Here is a 26,105-nt window from a genome sequence, read left to right as displayed (position 1 = left end):
ACAGGTAGCTAAAATAGCCTTTATTTCCCATAACAACATACAAGTATTAATGTTTCATTCCAGTCATGTTTGATAAATTAGACAGAATGTAGCCTTTTTGACACATCAGCACCTTCTTGAAATGTACAGCTTTTGGGATGAAGAGAAGCAATGGTCATTTACATGTAGTAGAGAAGAGGGTTAAAAAGGCCTGTCAGTTTAACATTTATGTAATGTAATATTTAAAAAAAATAAATATCCTTATATGTTACAAATAAAACCAGAGAGGATTAAAACTGAAAGATTATTAAACCATTACTTTGTTTTTCACAATTTACCTTTCATTGTCTTTGGGGGAAGAAATACAAAAATAGTGTGACTAGAAAATAATGGATTTTTCCGGTTCTTTTACAGTAGTACATGGATTCTCAAATTTTTCATAGTGTGGTCTGCATCTTAAGAAAGAGATTGTCTTGTGGATGCCCGCCTATGAGCTTCACTATTCATTCTATCCCTATGGCAACTACCATGAAAAACTATTATTAGGAAAGGACTGTACATACATATTTTTAGCTGCTTAATGTGATAAGTGATTTGTCTTTACTATGGCTACATTTGCTCTTCACTTCTTCTACCCCCTCCCATCTATTCCAGTCTTTCCCCTGGCTTATCATTCTCCTGCCCATGCTTACGTAATCACGTAGTCCTCCTCTCTGCTTCACATGCTGCCTATTATTCTTTTGCTTCTCTGAACATGCTGCTACCTGATTCCCTTCTCTCCACCCTTCTGTCAATAGGAGCAGCAGTTCCACAGGTGACACTTGGTTCCAGTCCTACTGGTGGCTCGGGCCCCTGAAAGCATTTCCTATATCCTCTCCACTTGTGTAGCAGAAGCTCCTAGTGTAGGCAGATAGTCTAGCTCACACTCCTCTCTTCCAGATGATTTAACAGACATCCAGGTTCTTCAACAGAAGATGCAGCTGGACCAAAGGTCAGCAACATATGACTTGTTAGCTCCCTGTGGGCCACCAAAAGTGCTGCCTGGACCACAGTTTGAGAACCACTCTGATAATAGTAAAATACTGCAGTGTTTGCACTGCAAACAATATACAGGAAAATTTATTTCTACTGAGATTTGAAAAAGGCCATACAAATATTCCTGTTGGACTCAGACTCTTTAATCAATGAAAGAGCCACTTAAGTCAAGTTTGGTCTCACATTTTCTATATAATTACAATTTCTTCAGGTCATTTGCATTTCTCTTCAGACCACTACATTCTCTGCGTAATCAGTTTATTAAATAAAAATCTTTCCAGTATGATGCTTGCTAGTAGCAACGTATCGGTGCCCTTTTGCTATGTTGCTCCTAAATGGCTATTGCTGTTACTGGGAGTGTTGTCTGACCAAAGGCGTATGAAATGTTAAGTGTTTCAGAAGGGGTGGGGCACAAAATCTGAAACAGTACTGTAATTTACTAAAGTTAAACATATATCACTAAATTTATATTTTATTGTTTAAAAATGCTGGCTTCTCTTCATTACATTTAGATCTGGTATATTGAAGTTACCTAACATTTTTGATTATATATTACCTATATAAACAGCATTCCTTAACATCACAAATTTTAAAAAACACTATTTTGTATTTAGATGAAATGTCATTAATTCTTGTGTCTTTTTTGTCTAGTTTAATCTACTTGTCTTCTGAAGTCTCTACACTAATTTGCACTGACCAAAGAAGCCAATCAACTGCAATCTTGTTTGCTGTCTACCAGTCAACAAGTCTGTGGCTGCTTATAACAGTATCTAATATTTAGGCTTCTGGAGCAGCCATCCTCACCCACATTTATTGCAAACTAATATTGCCAAAGGCCTTTAAAATACTGTTTAGACAATATGTTAATGAGTTGACAGGATCCACATAAGATTGCTGGCTCAAACTCTAGCATCAGCAACACTAATCATATAAAATATAAAAAGCATTATACACCTAGCTTCTAATGAATGTACTACCAGCATGTGATACCTGTTGCTAATAGAGCTTCTAGAATTAAATCCAAATATTGCTGCTAGAACGTAATACTAAGTGTTCCTTGGGGTAGAGGGGAATGACCAACGGTCAAAAGCGAGGAGAGCGTGGAAAAGGAAGGGAGGATAAAAAAAGGGAAAGCGAGGAAGGTATAGAACAAGAAAGAGGAAACGGGAGAAAAAGGAAAAACAAACAACAAACTTGCAGATAAACACAGAGGAAAAGAATCTCAGACATAGCAGGCATAATCAGCGGAGATGTCACAACTTACATCAGGGCTGATTTTAACCTAATGTCTCAACAAAAATAGTAGATCTAGAAGAGCTCAGACAAGTGCTGGAAAATAAAAGGAGGGATAGCGAAGGGCAGAATAACCTGATCATAAAAAAACCCTTCAAAATGATTCTTTAAGGTTGATTTTTTTGTTTGGGGCAATCAGTGGGTGACTGTCCCACTCCAACAAATTTCTTAAAAGAATCACTGAGTGCAAGTATATCTCAGGAGTCAAAGGACTAAGAAACTCAAGAACTACTGTGGTCACCACTTCACTAAAATGACCAATTATTTCAAATTTATTTACATTAGCAGTCACTGGAAACAGTAATTTAACTCTAAGAACTCAGTTCCTTGAATTTAAAGATTAGCATTCATTCCAATCCAGTGTTTTATCAACTGGTGTGCAATAGCTCGACTTGGTGGCACAAAGAACGAACGCTGGTTTCCTTTAATGAGAACGTCCACGACCTGCAATACATACAGATTAGGGTTTTGGTAAATTAATCTTATAAACACACAGAATCTACCATTTTATGAAAACAGAAATTTCCATACTGGAGTGATCTAGTGGTCTTCTCCACGTCCAGTATCATTTCTCTGATGGAGGCCATTACCGGATGCATCAGAGGAAGGTGCAAGAAAAAAGAGGGAAGGCTTTTTAACTCGTCAGGCAGCAAGTGAATTATGCCCTAAAGCCTGCAAGCTTATTATTCTAAAGTAACTGTGTACACTCTCACTAACCATATGCATGACTAATCTTTTTGTGTAGCTGATTGCTAGGGCAGGAATCACCAGATGGCACTGTTACACTATTCTGCAAGTTCTTTTTCTTTGCGTGTGAACAAGCTTTTAGTCTGGGAAGAAAATGCTGTGTTGTTTATTTTTCTGACACAGATTTTTAGGGAGCTGTGGCAAGCAATAATGGAATTTGCTAATTAAATTCTTGAGGCAGAGTTGTTCCTGAAAAGTAGGTATTTGTGTTTGGGCTGAGATCCCTAGAAAAAGGGACTACTCCACATGCTGTTTGTGACCATCTGTGTTCAAAACCTGCATATACTGTTTAAGATAAACAAGTTACTCTAAGAATATATCCAGACTCCATGCCACTGATTTCTTCTTTAATGGGAAACTGACTTGCAATGCCCCAACATTTGCTACTGTTCTGAAAGATGCGTGACAATATTAAGCTCTTGGCCTAATGGTCGCTCGGGGCAATGAGCTGCAGAGATTATATGGTATGTTTATTAAAAGCATTTCTTTTTATCAATTTTAAATTTGCTATTTTTATGAATGGCTCCCTTGGTTTTGTATTATGAGAACAGTAATGAGGTGCTCCTGATTTACTTTCTCTATATCATTCATTAATATATACCTCTATCATGCCCTCTCTCATCTGTATTTTCCTTAAACTGAACAATCCTTTTCAATCTTTCCTAACATGGAAGACCTTTTGTGCTTCTAGCCACTTTCATTGCTTGTCTTAGTATGACTTTCTGTTCTGTTGTTATCTTTCTTCTGGTGGAATGACAGGACTTGAACACAGTCCGGTTGAGGGTGTATCTTTGATATATATATAGTGGCATTATAATAATATTATTATTATTTTTTATTTCATTCTTTTTTCTATCATTTGGAGTGTGAGGCATTGACCTCCAATGAGGACTGAAGATATTTTCACTGAATTCTCTGCAATGTGGTCACATTTAATTTAAAACCCAGAAATGCGTACATTAGTTAAAATTACTCCTTCCAATGTGCATTACCTTACAATTACAGTAAGACAGTCACATAGTACCATCACCTTATAAAATTGTGATTTACATGCTATGGACATATTTGCACTATTTTAAAACTAGTTTCTGGTAGATTCTTTATAATTAAGGATAAGATATTGTCATGGAAGTCATGGATCCTGTGACTTTCAGAGACTTCCGTGACATTTTCTGCTTCAGCCCTGTGCCCTAGGATGGTGGGGGCCCAAGAGCTGTCAGGACCCCACTCCCCCCATTATTTTTAGTAAAAGGTCACTGTTTACTTTTACTAAAAATAACTGTGACAAAATCTTAACCTTATTTATAATACACAAATCTCTTACAACATGTAAAGCCAAATTCAGAACTGGTGTAAGGCTGTGAAACTTCACTGAAAGTTTACATTTGCCTCATAATTTTTCAATCATCTTTTGAGAAATCACTATTGTATTTAAAGTATCCGGTTCATCCTACTTTCTGCTTTATGAAAATAATTGGCAAACAGATATCTGAAGTTAGGCTTCTAAACAAAAGTGGCCTGATTTTCAAAGGTGCTGAGCACTTGCACCTCCCCTTGACTTTCATAAAATTTGTGGGAGCTCAGCATGTCTGAAAATCAGGCCACTCTTACTCAGTGCCTACATACGGGTTTAAGAACCTAATTTTAGACATTCCCTTTTGAAAAATTTGAAAATAAATTATTCTCCATTTCCATTACAAATTTAGACAGAGAAACAAAAGAAAGTAATGCACAGGAAGGCTAGGTTTAGGCCCTATGTATAGTAGAATTCTAATTTACTGAACTCTGATAACCCTAACTTGCCTATTCACTAAACTACAGCATGTTGCCTTGTAAAAATTGAGGTTTCACATACAATTTCAGTACATGGGGAGTGGAGCTGCATGTTTTACTCTTGCACAACTTAGGTAATACAGAAGACTGAAACCAGCAAGGAAATTTACAGTCTGAAAACAGGAGAATCCCAATATACTAAATTTCTGATTATTCAAACTGAAATGGAGATGAGTAGGTGATTCAGATAACTGAAGTTCTGTTGTATTATTCAGACTGCACTGGATGCATACATGTGTTTTTCAATAAACTTTATTTTAATTTCTATCATGACCATACAGGATATAGCCCTCCTTCCCCCCTACCCCCGGTCCTGTTTTAATATGCTAATAAAACACGACTGTTAGCATATAAATGCTGCCCTGATGCTACACACTGACTCCTCCTTATTTCTGATAGTGAAGAATTCCATAATAAAAAAAGTCCAAAATAAAAGCAATATGAAGGTGGAAAAGAATGCATATATCTTTTCCCTTAACTTGTTTCCATGCTTTTAAGGTTTTAGGTGGAAGGATACGGTCTGATGCCACCTTCACTGTTGCTGAATGTAGTTTTTGTTTGCTATTTATACAAAATGTATAGACACACATTTGCTTTACTTGTATAAGACAATAAGGACCCGACTGCAATGTACTTGCCATTTAAAGTTAATATAACAATGTAAATGCTAACCGACAGAAAAGGTGACAGAAGGAATTCAGCAACAACAAAAAAGCCTCACGTAATTTGTTTTATAATTATATTTAAAATTCCATCCACTGTGATTTTCATTAGTTTTCTAGTTTTACCCATTTAGACTCTGATCCTGGAGCATGCTGCACAGTACACAGGGCATGCCCACGCACAGTGAATTGGATGACTGGGGCCTACAACTGTATGAAAAAGATATGCCAAAAAATAACACTCTTTTTTTTAAATCTCTAAAAAAAGTACAAGTATTTCTAAATTTTTTTTTTTAGAAAAAGCTCAAAAATGAATGCTACTTAACAGTACTCTTATCTAGATCCAAATAAAACTCAAGGAAGTAAATAGAAAGGTATTAGAATAACTAACAATAGATACTGCCCAAAGAGAAGCACTGAATAGTTAAGCATGGCAACAATGTCTTGAAATGGGCTTGCAGTGGGTAGAGCATTCATCACACAGCCTTTTATAAGTAGCTACTTCTCTCTGGCTATGTGTAATTTACAATTACAAGGTAATCACTGTATGATGTGGTGCGTATAAACACCTATTCAACTTGCTGAAAAAGGGTGCATTCCTATTGTACACCAGAACTGATACAGTCAATGAGAGAAAGAAATTAAATTGAACTTTACCTGTTCTCTAGTGAACCAACGGGCATCCTCTATTTCATTCTTGTCGACTCTAATTTCTGTAGACACTGCAACAGCTAAGCAACCAATCATTAGGGAGGAGGGCATTGGCCATGGCTGACAAGAGACATACTGAACATGGCCAATTTTGACTCCACTTTCCTCCTCTACTTCTCTTCGAACAGCATCTTCTATTGTTTCCCCTAATCAAACAGGGCAAAGAACAAGCATGTGATGAAAATTCTCCAAGCAAGGATTACATTCTGTGCTTTGAACTGACTCAAAAGATTTAAAATTGCCTTGAACAATTATCTATAAGGGTCCAGTTCCCAGGGTAGGACACAGATTTGAAGTATGAGAAGCAGTAATAAAAGAAAGGCAGGCACCAAAGCAACATTTTCAAAATGAATAAAAATAAAATAAAATAAAATACTATAAAAATATCAGAATATCAACATCGTAATGTGTATTTCCTATGTAAAGCTACCATTACTCCTTGAAATTACTATGCAAAATGTATAGAAAATAACACACCTTACCTCAAATTAACTTTGAAACAAATAATCATTTGTTCACTATAACAGGCAAATAATTTTGTTAACTTTAATTTAAGGTTTGTACTATGACTATAATAGTGGAATGTTACAGTTTAAAATTTAACTAAGCCTTTCAAAGTATGACAATCAAAAGTAAAAAGATGGTGGATATTCAAATACACTCAAACACATGCCTACATTACCCACTCTGACACATTCTTCCTCTCTTCAAGGAGTCTCCTTTGCACCTCACAACATATAAAGAAACACAAAACAGACACTCAATTCCTCTAATTCAAATTTAATGAAAAACTTTGACTCCACCCTCAGGAATATTAATATTTATACACCGTTGGCATATGTGCACTGGATAAGTTTATAATATATTATTTGTACATGGGAAATGGCTGAAGTCAGTTAAATTTTTCCTTAATTTTCCTACCTTCTGGCTCTTATTTTTGAAAATCTTGGCCTACATACTTTAGGATTCTAGTACCCTACATAAGACCCATAACAGGAGGAGTTTTGTTCATCAAAGGATGAGTTGTCAGGTATGATTAAAATATGAATAAATGTCACTTTTACCCTGGAAGATCTCTAGCATAAAGAAATACACCACTTTTCTGCCAAACTGAATGGTGACCAGTACCTCTTGGTACAGTAATATAAAACTCAGAATTCCAGCTCTATTACATCTTGACAGTGCCTCTTGCTACTTTTCTTTTGTGGATAATATCCAATTATTTTCTTCCATTTTTGCTTTAGATATGCAAGTGATATATTCCCTGCCCGAATTAAATGATAACACAGGCATTACTGTTATATGAGATAACTCCTAACCTCTTCCTTAAATTATGTGGGCAAAGGCTCCTTAAAGTAGATAACCCATGCATCAACATAGGGTCTTATCTGCAGATATTTCCAAAATTCCCTTCTCTGACGTTTAAACTGGATCTGCAGTCACTGGAATTTCTCTCAGGCAGATCTTAACATACTGTGCATCTTTTGTGTTTTCTATTCTGACTAGTAAGAGGATAGCCCGTTAATGCAGAAGGTTGAATTCTACCAACTAGGCACTTAGCTGCCAGATACGAGTCTGTCCTTTCACAATTTATGTTCGTTCTCCAATACTTGATTGTTAAAAGGTTTCTCAAGTAAATAATTAGCTGACGGGTGAACCTGGAAGAGTTGGGAAGCTCACTGGTTGTTTAGCCAAACTAGCCAAATCTCTTTGATAAGCAAAACTGGCATGAAGATAGCATGAAAATATGCTGGCTCGTGAGATTTCCAATAATACAGTCTTTAATTCAGTCTGGAAATACTCTGATAACAGGTGTTCTTGTATTTCAGAACTTTATGTCCACTCAAAACCAAAAAGTGCAAAGAGGTATGACAATGAAAAATACAAGGGAAGGTAGGACAAGTGAGGAATTGAAAAAAAAATCTTAACTTTTACAACCTCTAAAATAATATTTGAGTCAATTCTTATTTTACCTGAACCAATTCATTCAACCATATAGCAGAAGTCAGTCACACAGAGAATTTTTGGGCCTAGCTATGCATCATGGTTTCTTTAGTGAATAAGACACATTAGAGTAAATGTTTAAAGAAATAATTTTTGCCCCTTTTTTTCCAAAACAAAGGGAAGTCAATACAGAAAACTATATTTAAATCACAGTTGTGGATAGTGACAAAAAACAAGTAATTCAATATTAAGCCTTAATCTCTGTCCTTAACATCTGTAGCCAAGTGCCCTCCTTCTCCCCTGTTGTTCATTTGTACCAAAACCTCATAGCAGTGAATGCGTACAGTTTATTTGTACCAAATTCTCTAGACAATAATGGAAAAGAGATTTCAGCTGAAAGGGATGCCAACAAACTGAAAATCTCATTTCTGTCTGAAAATATTGTATCCACTATAATTATGTTACTACCTGAGACTATTATTGCTGAAAACAGCTAGCAGAAAAAAGTATCTTCGCTTTACCTTGTGCATTTTACAAAGCTTTTTCAACTTCCACTGTTCCTCTGTATAGTCAATTAGGCCTTGATTCAAAAACTTAAGCACATGCTAAATTTTAAGCATGAGGAGTCCTGCTGAGTTCAATTTCAGTTTCTTCCTGGCCAAAAATATCCTCATAAATACCATGAGGGGAACAGAAAGAAATCCTTATATAGATGCGTAGAGTTTGTTTTTTTTTTAACTTAGGGCCTGTGATGTTCTATCATAAAATGGAATTTTTTGAAATTAACCTAAACAAATATTCAAGTTGACAAATGTTCCTTAAAAAAAATCAACTGCAAATATGTAAGGTGTGTGGAATATTTATTATAAAACATGCCGAATAGATAATATAAACATTTACTTGACCTAATGTGGATCAAACTTCTGACATTCTTTTCAAAGTACAGCACTGTTTAAAATCAATTTGCAGGAAAAATCCTTTTGAAAAGCTCCAGGCAATTTCAAGGGTAAGCTGGGATAGAAATACAAAATGAATTGACATCAAAGCCATGAAGAAAATCTCACCAGGCTCTACAAATCCAGCAAGGCAGGTAAACATGCCAGGAGGAAACCTCTTCTGCCTGCCTAAAAGGCACTGGTTCCCATCTGGATGAAGGACTTGCATTATCACTACAGGATCTGGAATGCACATGAAAGAAATATATTTAACTTTTTTGGGGTTCAAAATATAGTAACAAATTGCAGGCATGTACAATTCTTTGTTCAATATTCATGGTGTAAATACAGATATAGTACAGTTATGAGCTTGAAAGTCCAATTCTGTAGATGTCCCAACTCAGGTATTATCAGGGTGTGTTTTTTAACAAGATCTCTATTCACCTGTTTTTGTAATATACAGGCCTAATGGGGGTACTTAACTAGCTAATGTTTGAGAGCCAGGATAGAAATTACTTGCAACTGTATGCAATTTGTGGAAGTACCCACAGCATTAACCGAGTTACACATCCAACAGAAAGCAACAGTGTCAGCAGCAAGAATGATAAGCCATCACCTCTTCCTCAGTCATGGATCTGTGGGATGTATTTCCAAATGAAAAGCACTATAAAAGAGCTAGATATTATTATTATTATAATGACCTAAATGTTGTCATGTTTTTTCATTTTTACCTTTTTATTTCCTTCTCTTGGTTTCTAGTTCTCATTTTCTCCTTTGGATTTTTTATCCATTTCCCCTCTCCTCTCCCTGTCTCTTTTTCTTTCTTTTAATTTTCTGTTTTGTTTTCTCCCCTTTCCATCAGTCATATCTACATTGAGCCTCTCCCCTTTTTCTATACAGTCTTCAGTTATCTCTTTGCCTTCTTGGTTGCCTCTCTCTCATTTAACCATCCTAATATCTCTGTTTTCTTTTTGCCTTCCCTGTCTCTCTCTGCATTGGTATTCATTCTACTTGCTTTATCTTCCCTGCCTCACTGATCCTTTTTCTTGTATATCCCCCCCTGTTAGAATGACTGATTTATCAATCTCACTAGGCAAATGCTTCTCAAAGATTGGCATCTTATTCAAAAAGTACCTGCCATGGAGCACATTGTAGTATTTCAAGTCCTGCTGGCTACCAGCTTTTTTAGAAAAAGGTACCACAAACAAATCTGGCTCAGCCATTTTTCATCTAATCTTACTCCTTTTCTTAGTGCGTTGTGCTGCAGACTGTAAAGAAAAAATTACTAATGATTTTATTAAGTTGCACTGCAGTCCACAGAGCACAAGAAACAAGTGGAGCAGGTAAGATTAATAAAAAGGAGAAGCAACAGACAAAAGGAGAGAGAGAAGGGCCAGACAAACAACATACTATGATTGGGAGGGACACACTACAGAGTGAGGGGAAAGAAAGAGAGGTCAAAAGGTGAAGATACAAGAAAAAAGATGGTGAGACAATGGAATGAGAGGAAAGATACAGTAACTCAAGCTTTTGAAAGGCTAAGGAGAGGAAGGATGGTCCAGTAATTAAGGCAGTAACTTAGGACTTGGGAGACTAGGGTTCAAGTCCCTGCTCTACCACAGACTTCCTGTGTGATTTTGGGCACATCAGTTAGCCTCTATGTGCCTTAGTCCTCCACCTGCAAAACAGGGATAATAGTACTTCCTTCCTCATAAAGGTGTGAGGATCTAAAGTCTGTGAGGTGCTTAGATACTAAGGTAATGGGGGACCATTTAACAAACTTAAATGGATTAAAAAAAGCATAAATTTCAAGAAAATATATTCTACATATAGTAAAGGGCCAACAGGGAAAGAGAGAGACCAAGAAGGAAAAATATGATGTCAAGGCATAGGTAGGAAAGCTGTTTACTTGTTTAATTTACTTCAAATGTTTTATATTTCCCTGGCAGAAAGTCCACAACTCTAACTGGAAAGAAAGGACAGAATTCTCATTTGTTACCTATGGGCATGTATCTTTTTATATGACAAGGGTTTCAGGAGCAGGCAATTTCCCCTCTGAATTTTACCTGTTTGTTACAAAAGCTTACTACTTAAAATAGTTTTTTCAGTCTTTGAAGTAAGTATCCTCTATATTGCACTGCTATCCTTAGTTTACAGTACAGTTCTAAACATCTTTTTATAATTAAATGAAATAACCACCTTTTGCACAATATGTACAACATTCAGAATGCCAAGCAAAACAATTCTATAAATTAACCTTTATGGTAAAAAGATGCTAGATTATGGATTTTGGCACAAGCTTAAAACAACAAATTCTCAAACAACTTTCCAAGTGCAGATGTTACATGGATAACAAAAGAAAAGATTCCAGCTCTCTGAGATCTCTTGCCAGGGTCACCATTTATCATGGATTTTCTAGAACCGTTGCAGTTTTTATGGGGCAGGCCTTTAAGCACTGATTGCAGAATCATTTTACTGTCTTAAAAAGTATTTCAGACTGTAAGATGTAAGCACATCGTGATGCCACACTGGAATGTTATCTGTATTGGAGTAACACCTAGACTAGAGTCTAAGGCCGTTTGTATGTAGCACTGAACAAGTATATAATACAGAGACAGTCCCTGCCTTGAAGGGTTTACAATCTAAGTACCAGACCACAGACAGCAGGGAGATAAAAGAAACAGATGGCACAAGGAAATAACAACATGAAATAAAGGCATGAAAGAGAGCGCTTGCAGCAGAAATGGTTGCCTAAGCACGGCAGAATTTTTTTTGTAAGCAACATGGCAGACGAGTTTTTAAAAGGATTTGAAGAAGGATGATGAGGTGGCTTTGTGGATATCTATGGCAAGCCTTTCTTATGATGAAAGACAGCATGAGAGAAAGCTGAAAGTTCTTGATGAAAATTTAAAAAAACGGGACAACCAAAACTGGCATCTTTTTCAGAATGAAGGCTTGTGTCAATGTCCCTATATCATCTAAGAGAAGACAGGTTGGGCAGGGTTAGGCCATGAAGGCCCTTAAAAGTAAAGAAAACTAGCTTATGACTGATGCAGTGGAGAAAGGGGAGCCAATGGAGGAACACAGAGAGATGCATCATGTGGTCAAGGCAATGTCCCATAAAATGATTGTTGCATCATCATTTGGAATGGACGTTAAGTGGGAATAGATAGGATTTGTCAAGGCCAGAGTGAAGGAGGATGCAATAATCAAGACCTGAGATGAGGAGGGCCCGGATGCTGTGTGGATGAAGAGGAGAATGTTAATGTTATTTTAATCATTTGCTTACATTGTTGTAACACAGGATTTTTAGTGCTCTGCACAGCAATCAAGAGGCTGAAGTTGAATTAAAACATTTTTTTTTTGTCATGCACAACTCAAAGACAGACAGAGAAGCTTGGACTACTTTACCTTGAATAAAACTGACAGAGTCGGGTCTGGGGAGACAGTTGAAAAAAAGACTTGGAGGGACTGAGTGAAGAGGATGGGAGAATTAAAAGGGATTAAGGTACATGAATACAGTGAAGTAAGTAGTGAATAATAAGTTCATGTGAATAAGATAATGGAGCAAACAAAAATCAAATAATCAATTTGTAAGCATCTAGAAGATAAGCTCAGTAACAGGCAACATGGATTTGTCAAGAACAAATCATGTTAAACCAACCTAACATCCTTCTTTGACAGGGTAACAAGCCTTGTGGATGGGGGTTGAGGGCAGGTAGCAACAGATGTGATATATCTTGACCTTAGTAAGGCTTTTGATACCATTTTGATGCTGTATGATTGAATATGACCATTTATACCACTGTTATGCATTTGCAACAAATCTTGTACAAAGTATATCATTTAAGGTGTCAATACAGAAGTTATGATTTGCTAAATAAGATTATCCTGTTTAAATCCATTTGAAGTTATGAATATTGGCTATGTATCTGTATCTCAAATACATTTGTTCCTGGGGTAACAACAACAGGGTAGCTTACATCCAGTCTTGCCAGCCCACTGTGAGTGGACTAGTCAAGCTTGATGGCTCATTAAGGACACTTCACTCTAACAGTGGGCCACAGAAGAAACTCATCCTGCCCAATAAGCCTTTCTGAGGATGCCTCAGCAAATATATAGGTAATGGCTGCCCATGTGAGTCATCAAAGCATATAAGGATATGTGATATGCTCATGTGACTCTGGGCTCCATCTTGAGCCAGTAATTTTCCAGGCATATGGCAAAGAGTGTAAAAGACCCTTGAGATATCTCCATTTTGCCTTTCCTGCCCTGATTCTCTGGAGTATGGACTTACAACAGAACGGAGCATTTTAAAACTATGGACTGAGGACTTTCCAATCTTTTGGAAATTACCAGGAAGACTTTACAAACTAGCAGTCTATTCCATTCATTGCTTCAAACATAATATAAGGACTTTGCAACTATTTGTATGTATATGATATATTAACCATTTTTAACTGCTGTCTTTTTTCTTTTATTAATAAACCCTTAGATTTTAGTTACTAAAGGATTAGCAGCAGCATGATTATTGGGACACATCTGAATTATATATTTACCTGGCTGTGTGGCTGACCTCTTGGGATTAGAAGACTCTATAGGTGATTAAACTGATTTTAAGTAACCATTCGTCATAGAGGCCAGTGTCTGGGTGGTAAGACAATGGCTGGAATGCCTAAGGAGACTGCATCTGAGACTTCCTGTTAACCAGCCTGATGAGACAGAAGTTTACTTTTGTTACTGGCATGGTGTAGTAAGAATAGAATAACCATCAGTTTGGGGTGAGTCTGCCCAATTTCTCAGCGGTTTGTCCTGAACCTGGTATTCTCAGCTGTGACCCACTGAGGCAGGCTGACAACTGTCTCATCTGACGTTCTCATAAGCATACTAGAGAAATATAGCTTACACAAACCTACTATAAGGTGGGTACACAGCTGACTGGAAAACTGTACTCAGAGAGTAGTTATCAATGGTTCATAATCAAGCTGAAAGGAAATATTGTGTTGGTTCCCACGGGGATCTCTCCTGGGTCTGGTTCTAGTCAATTTCTTAATAAATGATTTGGATAATGGCACAGAAAGTATACGTGTAAAGTTTGTGGATGACACCAAGCTGGGAGGGGCTCGAAGACAGGATTGGAATAAGAAATGGTCTGAAATAAATAAGATGAAATTCAATAAGGATAAATGCAAAGTATTGCTCTTAGGAAAGAATAATCAGTTGCACAAATACCAAATGGGAAATGACTGGCTAAGGAGTATTGCAGAAAAGGATCTGGGGGCTATAGTGGATCACAAACTAAATAAGAGTAAAAAATGTAATAGTGTTACAAATGCAAATACATTCTGTGACGTATAGCAGGAGTGCTGCAAAAAACACATTAGAAGTATTTTTTTTTCTCCTCTGTTCATCACTCATAAGTCCTCAACTGGAGTAGTGTGTCCAGTTCTGGGCCTCACACTTTGGGAAAGATATGGACAAACTAGAAAAAGTCCAGAGGAGAATAACAAAAATGATTAAAGGTTTAGAAACCAAAACCTATGAGGAAAGACTGAAAAAACTGGGTTTGTTTAATCTGGAGAAGAGAAAACTGAGGAGGGCACATGATAAGTCTCAAATAGGTAAAAGAATGGTTATAAAAAGGAAGGTGATACATTGTTCTCCTAATCCATTAAGGGCAGGACAAAAAGTATGGGTTTAAATTGCAACAAGGAAGATTTAAATAGGCATTAGGAAAAATTTCCTAACTGTAGGGGCAGGTAAACACTGGAACAAATTACCTAAGAAGTTTGTGGAATCTCTGTCATTGGAGGTTTTAAAGAACAAAGTTAGACAAACAACTATAAGGAATAGTCTAGATAATACTTAATCCTACCTCAGTGCAGGGGATTGGACTAGATGGCCTATCAAGATTCTTTCCATTCCTACATTTCTGATTCTATGATACAAGCCAGTTTTCTTCAGCCAATTGTTTATTTTTATGATATTCTTACCAACTCTTGGGTATGATGTATTGTGAACACCTTGAAGACTGGGACAGTCTTCTTTTAAGCAGGTTGTCTTGTAGCCTCCTTCTTCAATCTTGGTTGCACTGCCACATGTTGGACAGAATTGGTATCTGTTATGCCATGCTAGAACAGATCTGGCCTGGGCTACTACTCCTTTAAAAGAATGCACCAAAATGATAGAGTCACATAAAAGATTAGAAAGCTTGTAATTTGATTTTAAAATATATAGCACAACAAGAAAATTATTGTAATTTAACAGGAAAATCACACTAAAACCACACTTTTAAAATGTCCTCTTGATAATCTCATATTGTTCAAATTTCCTTATCTATTTTCCCTTGTAACTATGTTAATTTAAGGCCTGCATTGTCCTGAACCCTGTGCGGTCATTCACACTAGTGCAGGACATCACAGTTTCAGAGTAACTGTACCTCTGTTCCCCCTCCCGTGATCTCTAGATAGCACCCACTTAAGGTTTCAGCTCCCGTCAAGCACCTCTTTTGGAGGGAGACCCGTGTCTCTCTCCCTCTTGACCAGGAGTTTTAAGACTGTACAGCTCCCTGCCTTACATGGCAATATCCCAAGCAAGCCAGACTGCCTAAAAGCCAGTGCCTGTGCTTTGCTGTCTCTTCAAGTGCTATAAACAGTGTATTTATTGCCAGCAGCTGCAAATTATACCAGGTATCGGAGGGATAGCTGTGTTAGTCTAGATCTGTAAAAAGCAACAAAAAGAGTCCTGTGGCACCTTACAGACTAACAGATGTATTGGAGCATAAGTTTTCGTGGGTGAATACCCACTGCAAAAGCTTATGCTCCAATATGTCTGTTAGTCTACAAGGTGCCACAGGACTCTTTGTTGCAAATTATACCAGAGATTTTTTCTAGGCAAGCACATTTATCCTTAAGGTAAAAGCATTACAGAGAAAACACAAAGAAAACACTAAACATATTAGGGACTCACCCATCAGTCTTATGGGGCCCTAGTAGGCCAGACTTTCCAATCCTTCTGCAAGGATTGGGGCCCATCTTGGATATAAGGTCCTGTCTGTGTGCTAGTTCAGAAAGATGGTCCTGAGTTAATTTAAACTCAGTCTTTTTATATTAAAAGCTCTTTCTTCGTCTGTTGGTTTCTGAAAAACCCTGTCTGAACCAGTATATGAAAGCCTTCCCCAGAGGTAGTACTTCTCTGGGGGGGGTGTTTATAATTAAGTGATTCACCTTAATCACTCCCTATTGTTTTTAGTTCCTGATGGAGCAGTAGGAACCCTCCCCACTGAGAGGTAAATAAAATCCCCAGGGCAGGATTACATAAACCACTCATACACTTAATGCAACATGTTCCCCACAGATATTGCATACAGTTGCAATATTATTGTCTGGTTTTGCAGACATTAGTATCTTTCAACTGTGTATGCAAATTTTTACACAACCTGTTGTAACTAGTGAAAAAATCAGGTCCTGGATCTCTAATTAAAACCTCTGGAAACAACGTAATTTGCCTGTACTAGTTGGCTGTCATTTTTTAATTCAATCTTTCTATAAAAAACGTTGCACCTTTTATGTGAGGATTGCAACGCATACTTCAAACAAACAACAAAACTCTTATATGTGGAAGATATATATTATTACAGCTTATTATGGGCATCACTGAAGCATACAAATTGGGCAGGGATTTGCTTAAGATCATGCAACTAATCAGTAGGAGAGGGGCAAATAGGAGCCAATACAGAAGCCCTTCCATGGCCCTTCTCCCACTCCCCATTTGCTCTTTTCTGACTAGACAATTGCTAAAAGTTACACTTTGGACATCTTACCAGCTTCTTTTTCAGGCAACTGCAGCAGAGCAGGCATTGGAGGATGAAGAAAATAACAGTCTTCATGCTTCTGTTTAAACTGTTCAGCAAAAGTAGAATCTATGCTGAGGGCAAACCAAGCAACCAGCCCATCATCATCTTCTTCCTTCAGAATTCCTCCATTCAGAGTAGACAACTGAAGTTCTACTCCAAGAAAAATCAAGGTGACTTTTTCAGTCTGGCTCATGTATTCCTTTACATCCTTGTGGCACAGCCTGCAAAGCCTGACTTCAGGCTGCTGGGAACCATCTTCCCCTCCACTCAAAGTGACCAATGGGTTTAAATTTGAGAAAAGGATGTATACTGTGGCTGGATGGTTTTGTTTTGTGTTTAACCATTTAGAATCTCTTCTTTTATCACTCCTTCTATCCAGAAGTGTCCTGCTAAAATAATTTTCATACTCTATTGTATCGTTTGGCAGGAAAAAAGGCTTCTGTCCACCCTTAACATTTGCTAGTAAATTAGCTATATGCTTATACCCCCAAAATTTAGCAATGTCTAGTGCAGTCTGGCTCGATTTATTGACAATGGACCTGTCACACCTATAAACAGAAAAGAAAAATGATGGTTACCATAGTGACTGTGATTCTGTAAGAGTCTTGCTGGAGCATATTCTCACTGTGAGATATATCCACACCACCACTGAGTTTTGGGGGCCTTTAGAAAAGTAGTCCCAATTGGGGCCATGTATGTACTCTTTCACAGCAATGAACATTTAGAAATGTGAGGATAAAATGACCGTATGTTCCCAATACCTTCATTCCCTCCTGCTAAATCCAAATGTTGGAGTCTTAGATTCTACGGCCAGAAGGGACCACTATGATCATTTAGTCTGACCTCCTGTATAACAGCCACAGAAGTTCTTCAAAATATTTCCTATAGCATACCTTTTTGAAAAACATCCAAATATTATTTTAAAATTGCCAGGATGGAGAATCGACCATGACCCATGGTAAATTGTTCCAATAGTTAATAACCCTCATTATTAAAAATGTACACCTTGTTTCCAGTTTGAATTTGTCTAGCCACTGGATCATGTTATGCCTTTTTCTGGTAGACTGAAAAGCTCATTATCAAATATTTATTCCCCCGGTAGGCACTCACAGACAGTAATCAAGTCACCCTGTAACTTTCTCTCTATTAATCTAAACAGATTGAGCTGCCTGAGTCTATAAAGACAGGTTTTTCTAACCCTTTAATCACTCTTGTGGCTCTTTTCTGAACCCTCTGTAATTTATCAACAACTTTCTTGAATTGGACACAGATTTCCAGCAGTGGTCACATCTATGCCCAATACAGAGGTAAAATAACTTCTCCACTTGTACTTGTGTCACAGGATAGTAGAACTCTGAGAAAACCTGTAACTACCTAATTAACTTTAATGCAATACAACATCAGAAATTAAGGGAGTCCTGGATCAAAACCCAGAAATTGCTCCAGGCCTAGAGAAAATAGATTCCCCTGCAGAAGGGGAAGAACTAAGATGGACCACACAGCCCTTTTATAGCTTTGGCTCTGAACATTCAGTGGTGTGAGAGGGAGCTCCTGCAGCTGTAGTGGGCAATGCTTTCTAGAACGATCCCAAAGATCAATGGTACTAAAAGGCATATTCCAAAAGTGAGAATATGCAGAGGAAACAACATCAAAGAAGAATCAGGGAAATAGCCTGTTAGCAAAACATTTCTATTTTCAAGAAAATATTTTTGTTTGTAATCACTCTACTTTTCTTGCCTAATTCATTACAAAAAGAAACATTTCAGCCTTAGTGGCATCACAATGGACTATCTTGGAAACAAGTGTGACACTCAGAAGAGGCAAAGATTCTGGAACCCTTTCTCGGAGGTCTGCAGAATGAGCATTTTAAAATCATGCTCTGGGAGAAGAGCTGATCTACAGAAATCTCTCTCTCTCTTACAGATCTGTCCACAGAATGAAAGAGCTGGAGAAACACTGCTGTAAGGCATATATTAAACTATTCATAAAAAATGTTAGAATACCTGGGATTTCAGTGCATATAATCTGTTTCAGACTAGGAGGAAAAGATCACAGGCATAAATAATATGAAACCAATCCATACTCCCATACAATTTGACTTGTGAACTTTCCTTTTCCAATTAAGATTACTTGTTCATTCAGGGACAAATTCCACCCTCACATATTGACATGCAACACCATTTCTCTCAACTAGGAGCTAAGCACATGCCCTAACAATCATCTTTTATGGGGAAAATCTGATCCTCACTTTGTAAAATGTTTCAAGTTTAAAATATTTTCGTATAAACCAATTTTAAAATCACTGAGCAACAGCATGCTGTGAATTCTTATATTGAAAATAGCAATTTTGATAAACAGAAAGTTCTGAAATACTATGAATGGGAAGTCAGGAAAAGAATGCACTTGTTTTTGTAAATACAAACCCTGGTGGATGATGGACAACAGCATCACCATAAATCATGAAAAAAACAGCAGATATTGGGTCAGATTAACCTGTATGTCCCAACTGCTTTGTATTTCTCCATGAGCTATTTTCTGTTGGTGCTGATGCTTGCTTATAACAATCAGTGGGGAATTTATAGTAAAGATTGGATTGGGAAATTTTTTTTTAAACAACATAAACCAAAATGATTTAATCTTGTAATTCTACTTCCCTGAAGCTTTCACTTTTAAGAAATCTCAGTTGAGTTTTAGCTCCTTAGCAAGAGACTGACAAAACTTCCCTAACTCTTAAGGTTTTTTACCCTTGAGGATAATGGGGCAGAGTGAGAGGGAAGCCCCCTATTTATCATGTTTAGCTCAAATCCTGCCCTTCTGAATATTTCAATAAACTCCTTTGACGGCTTGGAAAGCAACACTCAGAGAAAAAAAGCCAATTCAAGATGAAAATATGCGCCCCAGAAAAATGAAAATAAAAGTGGAAGAAAAAATACTCCATAGATCAGAAGACTTTAAGACCAGAAGGGGCCATTAAGATCATCCAGTCTAACAAACAGGCCAGAGTATTTCACCCCACGAGTCCTGCCTTAAGTCCACTAATTTGTAACTGAATTTGAGCACCTTTCAGAAAGACATCCAATCTCGATTCAGACTTCAGCTGATCGAGAATATACATCCAGGGTAGTCCATTATTTTTTGTGAAGGTCCAAATTTCTTGGTCAAGGTATAGTCAAGGTCCAAACTCCAGAGAAAATAATAAAAATGATAAGTAAATATTTGAGGACCTTTCAAAAAGCCTCTGGCAGTCCAGATTTTGTCCCACGATTCACCTACAGACTACCCTAAGCCACACCTTTAGTAGTCTGTTCCAGTGGTTAATTAGTCTCACTGTTATAAATTTGCCCCTTATTTCCAGTTTTATTTTTTCTAGCTTCAACTTCCAATCATTGGATCTTGTTGTGCCTTGTCTGTTAGACAAAGAGCTCCATCTTCTGCCTGAGTAGGTATCTGTAGATTGCGATTAAGTTGCCTCTTACCCTTCTCTTCAATAAGATAAAAAGACTGAAATCCCTTGAAATCAATGTAAGGTGATTTTGCACATTTCAAATAATTCTTTTAGCCTAAAAACTCCCTTTAATTTTTCAATATCTTTTTTGTGTGGAAACAAAACTGGATACAGAATTCCAGTATTAGTCTCATCAATGTTCTATACAGATGTAATATCAACTCCTTACTCTTCATTTATACCTCCAACGATCGCATTAGTCCAGGGGTACAGCCCATAGGCTGGATCTGGTCCATGTGATTGCCAGCCCCGAGCCCCAAACCCCCTATCTTGAGCCCCCTGCCACACCCCAGAACCGTCACATCCCACGCTGCACCCCTCCTGTGCCCCAACCCCCTGCTGAGCCCCCTCCCTCAGTCTGCAACCCTGCCCTGAGCCCCTCCTGCACTCTTCACCCCTCCTGCACCCCAAACCCCTGCCCTGAGCCCCCTGCCACACCCCGCACCTCTCCTGCACCCCAACCCCCTGCCCTGAGCCTCTGAGCCCCTTTCTGCACATCACACTCCCTCCCACACCCCGCACTTCCTCCCACACCCCGGTCCTACATTCATGGCTCTGCATGTAATTTTTCCACCCAGATGTGGCCCTCAGGCCAGAAAGTTTGCCCACCTCTGTATTAGTCCCTCTTGCCATAGCATCACACTAGGAGCCCATATTCAATTCATTATCTAACAAGACTTTAAGTTGTTTTCAGAATCACTGCTTTCCAGAATCCTGTAAATATGATTTTCATTCTGTGACTTGATGTGATCTTGCATTTGGCTACATTAAAACACACTGTTTGTACCCAGCTTATCAATCAATCCAGATTGCTCAGTATTAGCGATCTTGTCTGTCATTTTTTACCTCAAAGAAGGTATCCTCCAAACTCTAAGGCAGGTGTAAGGTTTCCCATCATAAAGAATACACACTGTTGCTTGAGGCAATCCAGTAGTAGGAGAGGGCCTCCTCAGTCCATGACGGGCAAAGAGGGTGTAATGAGTTAAAAAAAGATGTGGACAGACCACCACTGAGTTTGGCCAATTTATAGCTACCAAAATGGTCTCTTGGGGCTGTGGATAGCTTTGTGCAAATTACAGAAGCCATCAGATGACCTATTTAGCCAGGGATTGGATCAGGTATGGTTGGTTCCAGAAATGGGGGAACAAAAAGGTTACAAAGTCAACTTTGCTTCCCTCTGCTCTGATGCAAAGTACAGCTCAATTGCATTAGAAAATCTGTCCCTTACTCAGGCTTTAGTTTTGAGGGTTTTATACTTCATGACATTCTAGTCCAGCTTTGTGTTGGATTTACAATAGTATGCCTGGGATGTCCAAACAAGAGCTTTGAGGCAATCTTTATGTTCCTTCAATGCTCACAACGTTAGTAGCCATATCTAGCAGTACTGTGGTTGACTTGAAGGCAGACAACACAACACATATGGTAGTCAGTCTTTGACATTGGTTTGGTGTGCTGACATGGTACGAAGATACTGCATGGTTTTCCTCTCTCCTTAGAAGCCACACTTAGAAGGCAGTGGTGCACAGAGAGAAGAGCTGAACCAGCTGAGAAGTAAGTGCCATTTGACAAAATAAAGAAATTAAGCATCAAGTAGTATTAAGATCCTCTAATAAAAGGCATGGCACAGTAGTGCCCTAACTCCAGTGAGAACAGTGCTAGCACTGGAGTACTAAGAAATACAAGTAAAAGAAAATACCATAGAAGTACTGAGGTACTAGTCAACAACTGTGCCAAGAAAAGCACTTAAACAAAACTGTTTGCACTACAATACAAAGGCAAGTGCTGGACTACAGTTAAGGCTTTGAGGAAAAAATAACTGGAATATTTAGATTTATTAAATTTAATATATTCAACTTACACATGCAAGGGGAGTTGCACAATGGTCAGTTTAGGGCATGGCTCATGCTTTACCCTGTTACCATTACTCTCAGGAATGAAAATAACCTTACGTGATAGGAGAGTTCCACCAGTTTGGCATGAGGAACTGAGTGAGATCCCAACACAGGAGGTAACTTCAGAGAAGAAAGATGTTCATATGGACTATATATAGTGGTCACTGAGAGACATTGATCAACGGGGCAGGAAGGGTATAATTAGATCCTAGGTAAAGGATCCTCTAACTTTCTTACCCTTTTTCAAGAAGAATTTGTACAATCTCAAAGTGTCCATTTCTGGCAGCATACATCAAGGCTGTCCAACCATTCTCAGCAGCTTCATTGATAAGGGATGGAGAATGATTGCATAGCGCTGTCAACCTGATCTTGTCTCCAGTAGCAGCAAAACTGTGCAGTTGAGAAATCATTTGGTGCCTGTGGTTCCTTTCAGTGTTTGTCATTGTCTCACCTATGTTAAAAAAACCAGAAATATGTCTGAACAAAATTTGGATTTTATATTATTTAAAAAAGAAAGAATAAAGAAAAAAATATAACTTGTAGAACAACAAAACTCACCCACAATTATCACCAGGAAAAATGATACAATTGTAACAATGTCATGTGTAGTATGAAATTTAAGAAAACCAATTAAATTCAATGTTGATAAATGTCAAGTAATGTACACTAGAAAATATATTCCAAACATACAAAATAATGGGGCCCAAATCAGCTGTTACAGATGAAGAAAGAGAACTTGAAGTCATTGTGGATAATTCTCTGAAAACCTCTGCTCAACATGCAGCAACAAGTCAAAAAAGCTAACAGAATGTTAAGAACCATTAGGAAAGGGACAGATAATACAGTAAGTATTATAGCGCCACTATATAAATCCATGGTATGCCCACACTTTGAATACTGTATAAGTTCTGGTTTCCTCATTTCAAAAAAGATATATTAGTATTGGAAAATATACACAGAAGGGAAACAAAAATGATCGGGAGGTATGCAACAGCTTCCATTTGAGGTGAGATTAACGAGACTGGACCTGTTCATTTTAGAAGAGATGACTAAGTGGGGATATGACAGAGGTCTATAACATTCTGAATGGTGTGGAGAAAGTGAATATGGAAGTGTTATTTACCCCTTCATATAACACAAGAACTAAGGGTCACCCAAAGAAATTAATAGGCAGCACGGTTAAAACAAACATAAGTACTTCTTCATAAAACCCAGTCAACCTATGGAGCTCACTGCCAGGGGATGTTGTGAAGGCCAAAAGTATAACTAGTTCAAGAAAGAATTAGGTAAGGAGGAGGATAGATCCATCAATGGCTATTATCCAGGATGGTCAAGTCAGGGATGCAACCTCATGCTTTGGGTGTCCCTAAGCCTTGGACTGCCAGAAGTTATGACTGGATGACATGGGATGGATCACTTTATAAATTGCCCTGTTCTACTCATACCCTCTGAAGTATCTGGCACCAACCACTGTTGAAAGACAGGATACTGTGCTAGACGGACCACTGGCCTGACCAAGTATGGCCATTAATTTCTAATGAAATTGTCATCACCAAGCAAGTTTCTTTATATCAAAACTCACATGACAAAATCTCTTTCCTTACACATTTTCCTCCAGGAAAGAAAACTAGCTTTCTGAGAGGCTTGAAGATACAGTGAATTGAAGGTAAATAATGGTGCTCAAATAACAACAGACACCATCAAATATTTCTTGACTGTCTTGGAAGCTGAGACAGAAGACACAGCACTGAAGGGCCAGGAGTGACGCCCCTGCTGGCACCACAGCCCCAGCATCTGAGGGGGAAAGAGAGTCGGCTGTGGACTAGACACCCCCCACCCCCAATCAAGCTATGAACGTCTGGTGTGGTCAAAGGAGCTGGCCCATGCAGCCAGGCTGTGGACAGCTCTGCTGGCGGGGGAAGCAGTGTAGACTGGATTGGAGGAGGTATCCCAGGATCCATGCAGGAAGTGGGGAAGATGAGGGGCGATCTGGGGACCCACATGCATGGATGGTCACAGAAATGGAACCATGTCACTCAGAAGTGGTCCCCTTTATTTAGATTGTCAGAAAGGCACACTAACAGGTCAGTTTGGAAGCTTGCACAAACATTGCCTTGCTCTGAACATGCAGGACTTTCAAAGCACTAAATAGCTAATTCAACAACTCTCACCATCACTAAATTTATTATATATATAGTTTTATAGCTCCAAGAAAACAAATAAAGTTTCAGCCTCAGATTTACCAATAACAAATCTAGATTCTGTATATGTTAAATGAAAACAATGAAGTTCAGAATTGCGTGTGGTCTCTAGTGTATATATAAAAGAATATATATTGATTGCCATGTTAAAAGGCTCAATGACAGGCCACAGAGGATGCATCCTCCTAGATACCAACTGTGAAGTATAATGGAATAAAATAAACCTCCCTGGACCAAGGCTTAGAATCATAGGACTGGAAGGGACCTCAAGAGGTCATCTAGTCCAGTCCACCTCCCAAACTGTGATTCTTACTAATTTCATTTTGCTAGTGTGCCACACAATATGAAAAAAAATACTCTAAAAAAAATAGCTGAGATAAACTTTTTACCAAGTCTAAAAAACATATTTAAAAAACATTAAAGATGGAAATATTGATACATGTACCTTTTCAGGAAAGAGTACAATATCAATCATGTATCGCAATCAACCTATGTGATTTATTAAAAACATTTCTGGTCATGTTTCTAAAAAAACAATATCTATTAAACTGTAGATTTCTCCCATGTTCATACTTTGCCAGCCTCTTTGTACAGGCCAATGAAACGGGAATAGGAAGCGCTAACCCTCCCCAACCTTACTCTTAAAGAAGGAAGACAGGACTTGGGCTTCCTTCCAGGGGGGATGGGACAGAGCATGAGGAGAACCACGGGGACAGAGTCCGTTCCTGGTCTTGTTGAGGCTGCCCTGGAGAGGTGACAGCCGCACCTCGCTGGCAGCTGCGTGACAACCGTTTTTCAACAGGGAAACCCCACGTGCCCGCGCTGCACCAGCCAGGTTTCCGTTAGGCAGTTTCTGGTCTGATCATCGCTAAGGCGGAACGGTCCGGCTACGAGCCCCCAGGAGCCTGAGCAGGGGGCGCCGGGCCTGCAGCGGCGCGAAGGGCCACACTGCTGAGAGGCGAGCGGCGGATCACGTGAGGGCGGGGTTGGGACGGTGGGAGCCTCAGTCCCCCCAGCACGGGCGGCAGGACGGGTTCGGGGCGCTCGACAAACCCTGCTCCCCGGGGCGCTGCCGTTACCGTTATGGAGGAGGCGGGCGCAGGCGGAAGAGAAACAAATCTCACCACGGTCCGCTTCCGGTCGGGCAGAACAGAAGCGCCCGCACGTCCGGCGGCTCGCGTGCTGCATCCTGGGAGTCGTAGTTGGTGCCGGGCGGCTGGCTGCTTTCGCTTCGCCCGGCCGGACTGGGGCGGCGTTGCAGCGCCCCGCGCGCCTAGGTGCCCACTGGCCGCAGGTCCCGAGTCCGTTTCAGTCGCAGCTCGGGCGCCCCGAGCTTGGTTAGTGCAGGGCCGGGGGCGGAAGCCTGGCTGCCCCGAGCCTGGTTTGTGCCCTCAGGCCCGGTCCTCCCATATGCGCGCTGCCCGCTGGCGGGAGTAGCAGGCTGAGTGCGCGTGGCGCTGGGCTCAGCCCACGGGCTCGGCTCTGTGCCTTGCCCCGCACTGGGTGCCGGGCA

General features: G+C 39.0%; 1 protein-coding gene across 4 annotated transcripts; it reads right to left on the bottom strand.

The window, feature by feature from the left end:
- NUDT12 (nudix hydrolase 12) lies at positions 1–25,764 on the bottom strand. Of its 4 annotated transcripts, none has more exons than XM_030566428.1 (7): positions 25,672–25,764; positions 22,629–22,842; positions 16,962–17,542; positions 15,133–15,300; positions 9,269–9,382; positions 6,207–6,406; positions 1–2,751 (listed from the first exon to the last, which is right to left on the bottom strand). In XM_030566428.1, the coding sequence occupies exons 2-7, from the start codon at positions 22,832–22,834 to the stop codon at positions 2,641–2,643; spliced, it is 1,380 nt and encodes a 459-aa protein (XP_030422288.1). In that variant the 5' UTR covers positions 22,835–22,842; positions 25,672–25,764; the 3' UTR covers positions 1–2,640. The 4 variants fall into 4 exon arrangements, with proteins under 4 accessions (XP_030422288.1, XP_030422287.1, XP_030422289.1 ...); XM_030566427.1 differs by lacking the exon at positions 25,672–25,764 and adding an exon at positions 25,166–25,662; XM_030566429.1 differs by lacking the exon at positions 25,672–25,764 and adding an exon at positions 25,232–25,662.
- Positions 25,765–26,105: the final 341 nt, after the last annotated feature.

Source organism: Gopherus evgoodei, chromosome 6 (assembly GCF_007399415.2).
Source record: "Gopherus evgoodei ecotype Sinaloan lineage chromosome 6, rGopEvg1_v1.p, whole genome shotgun sequence".
Taxonomy (NCBI): Eukaryota; Metazoa; Chordata; order Testudines; family Testudinidae; genus Gopherus; species Gopherus evgoodei.
Note: the sequence above shows the minus strand (reverse complement) of the source record. Positions and strands in the feature narration are given on the sequence as shown.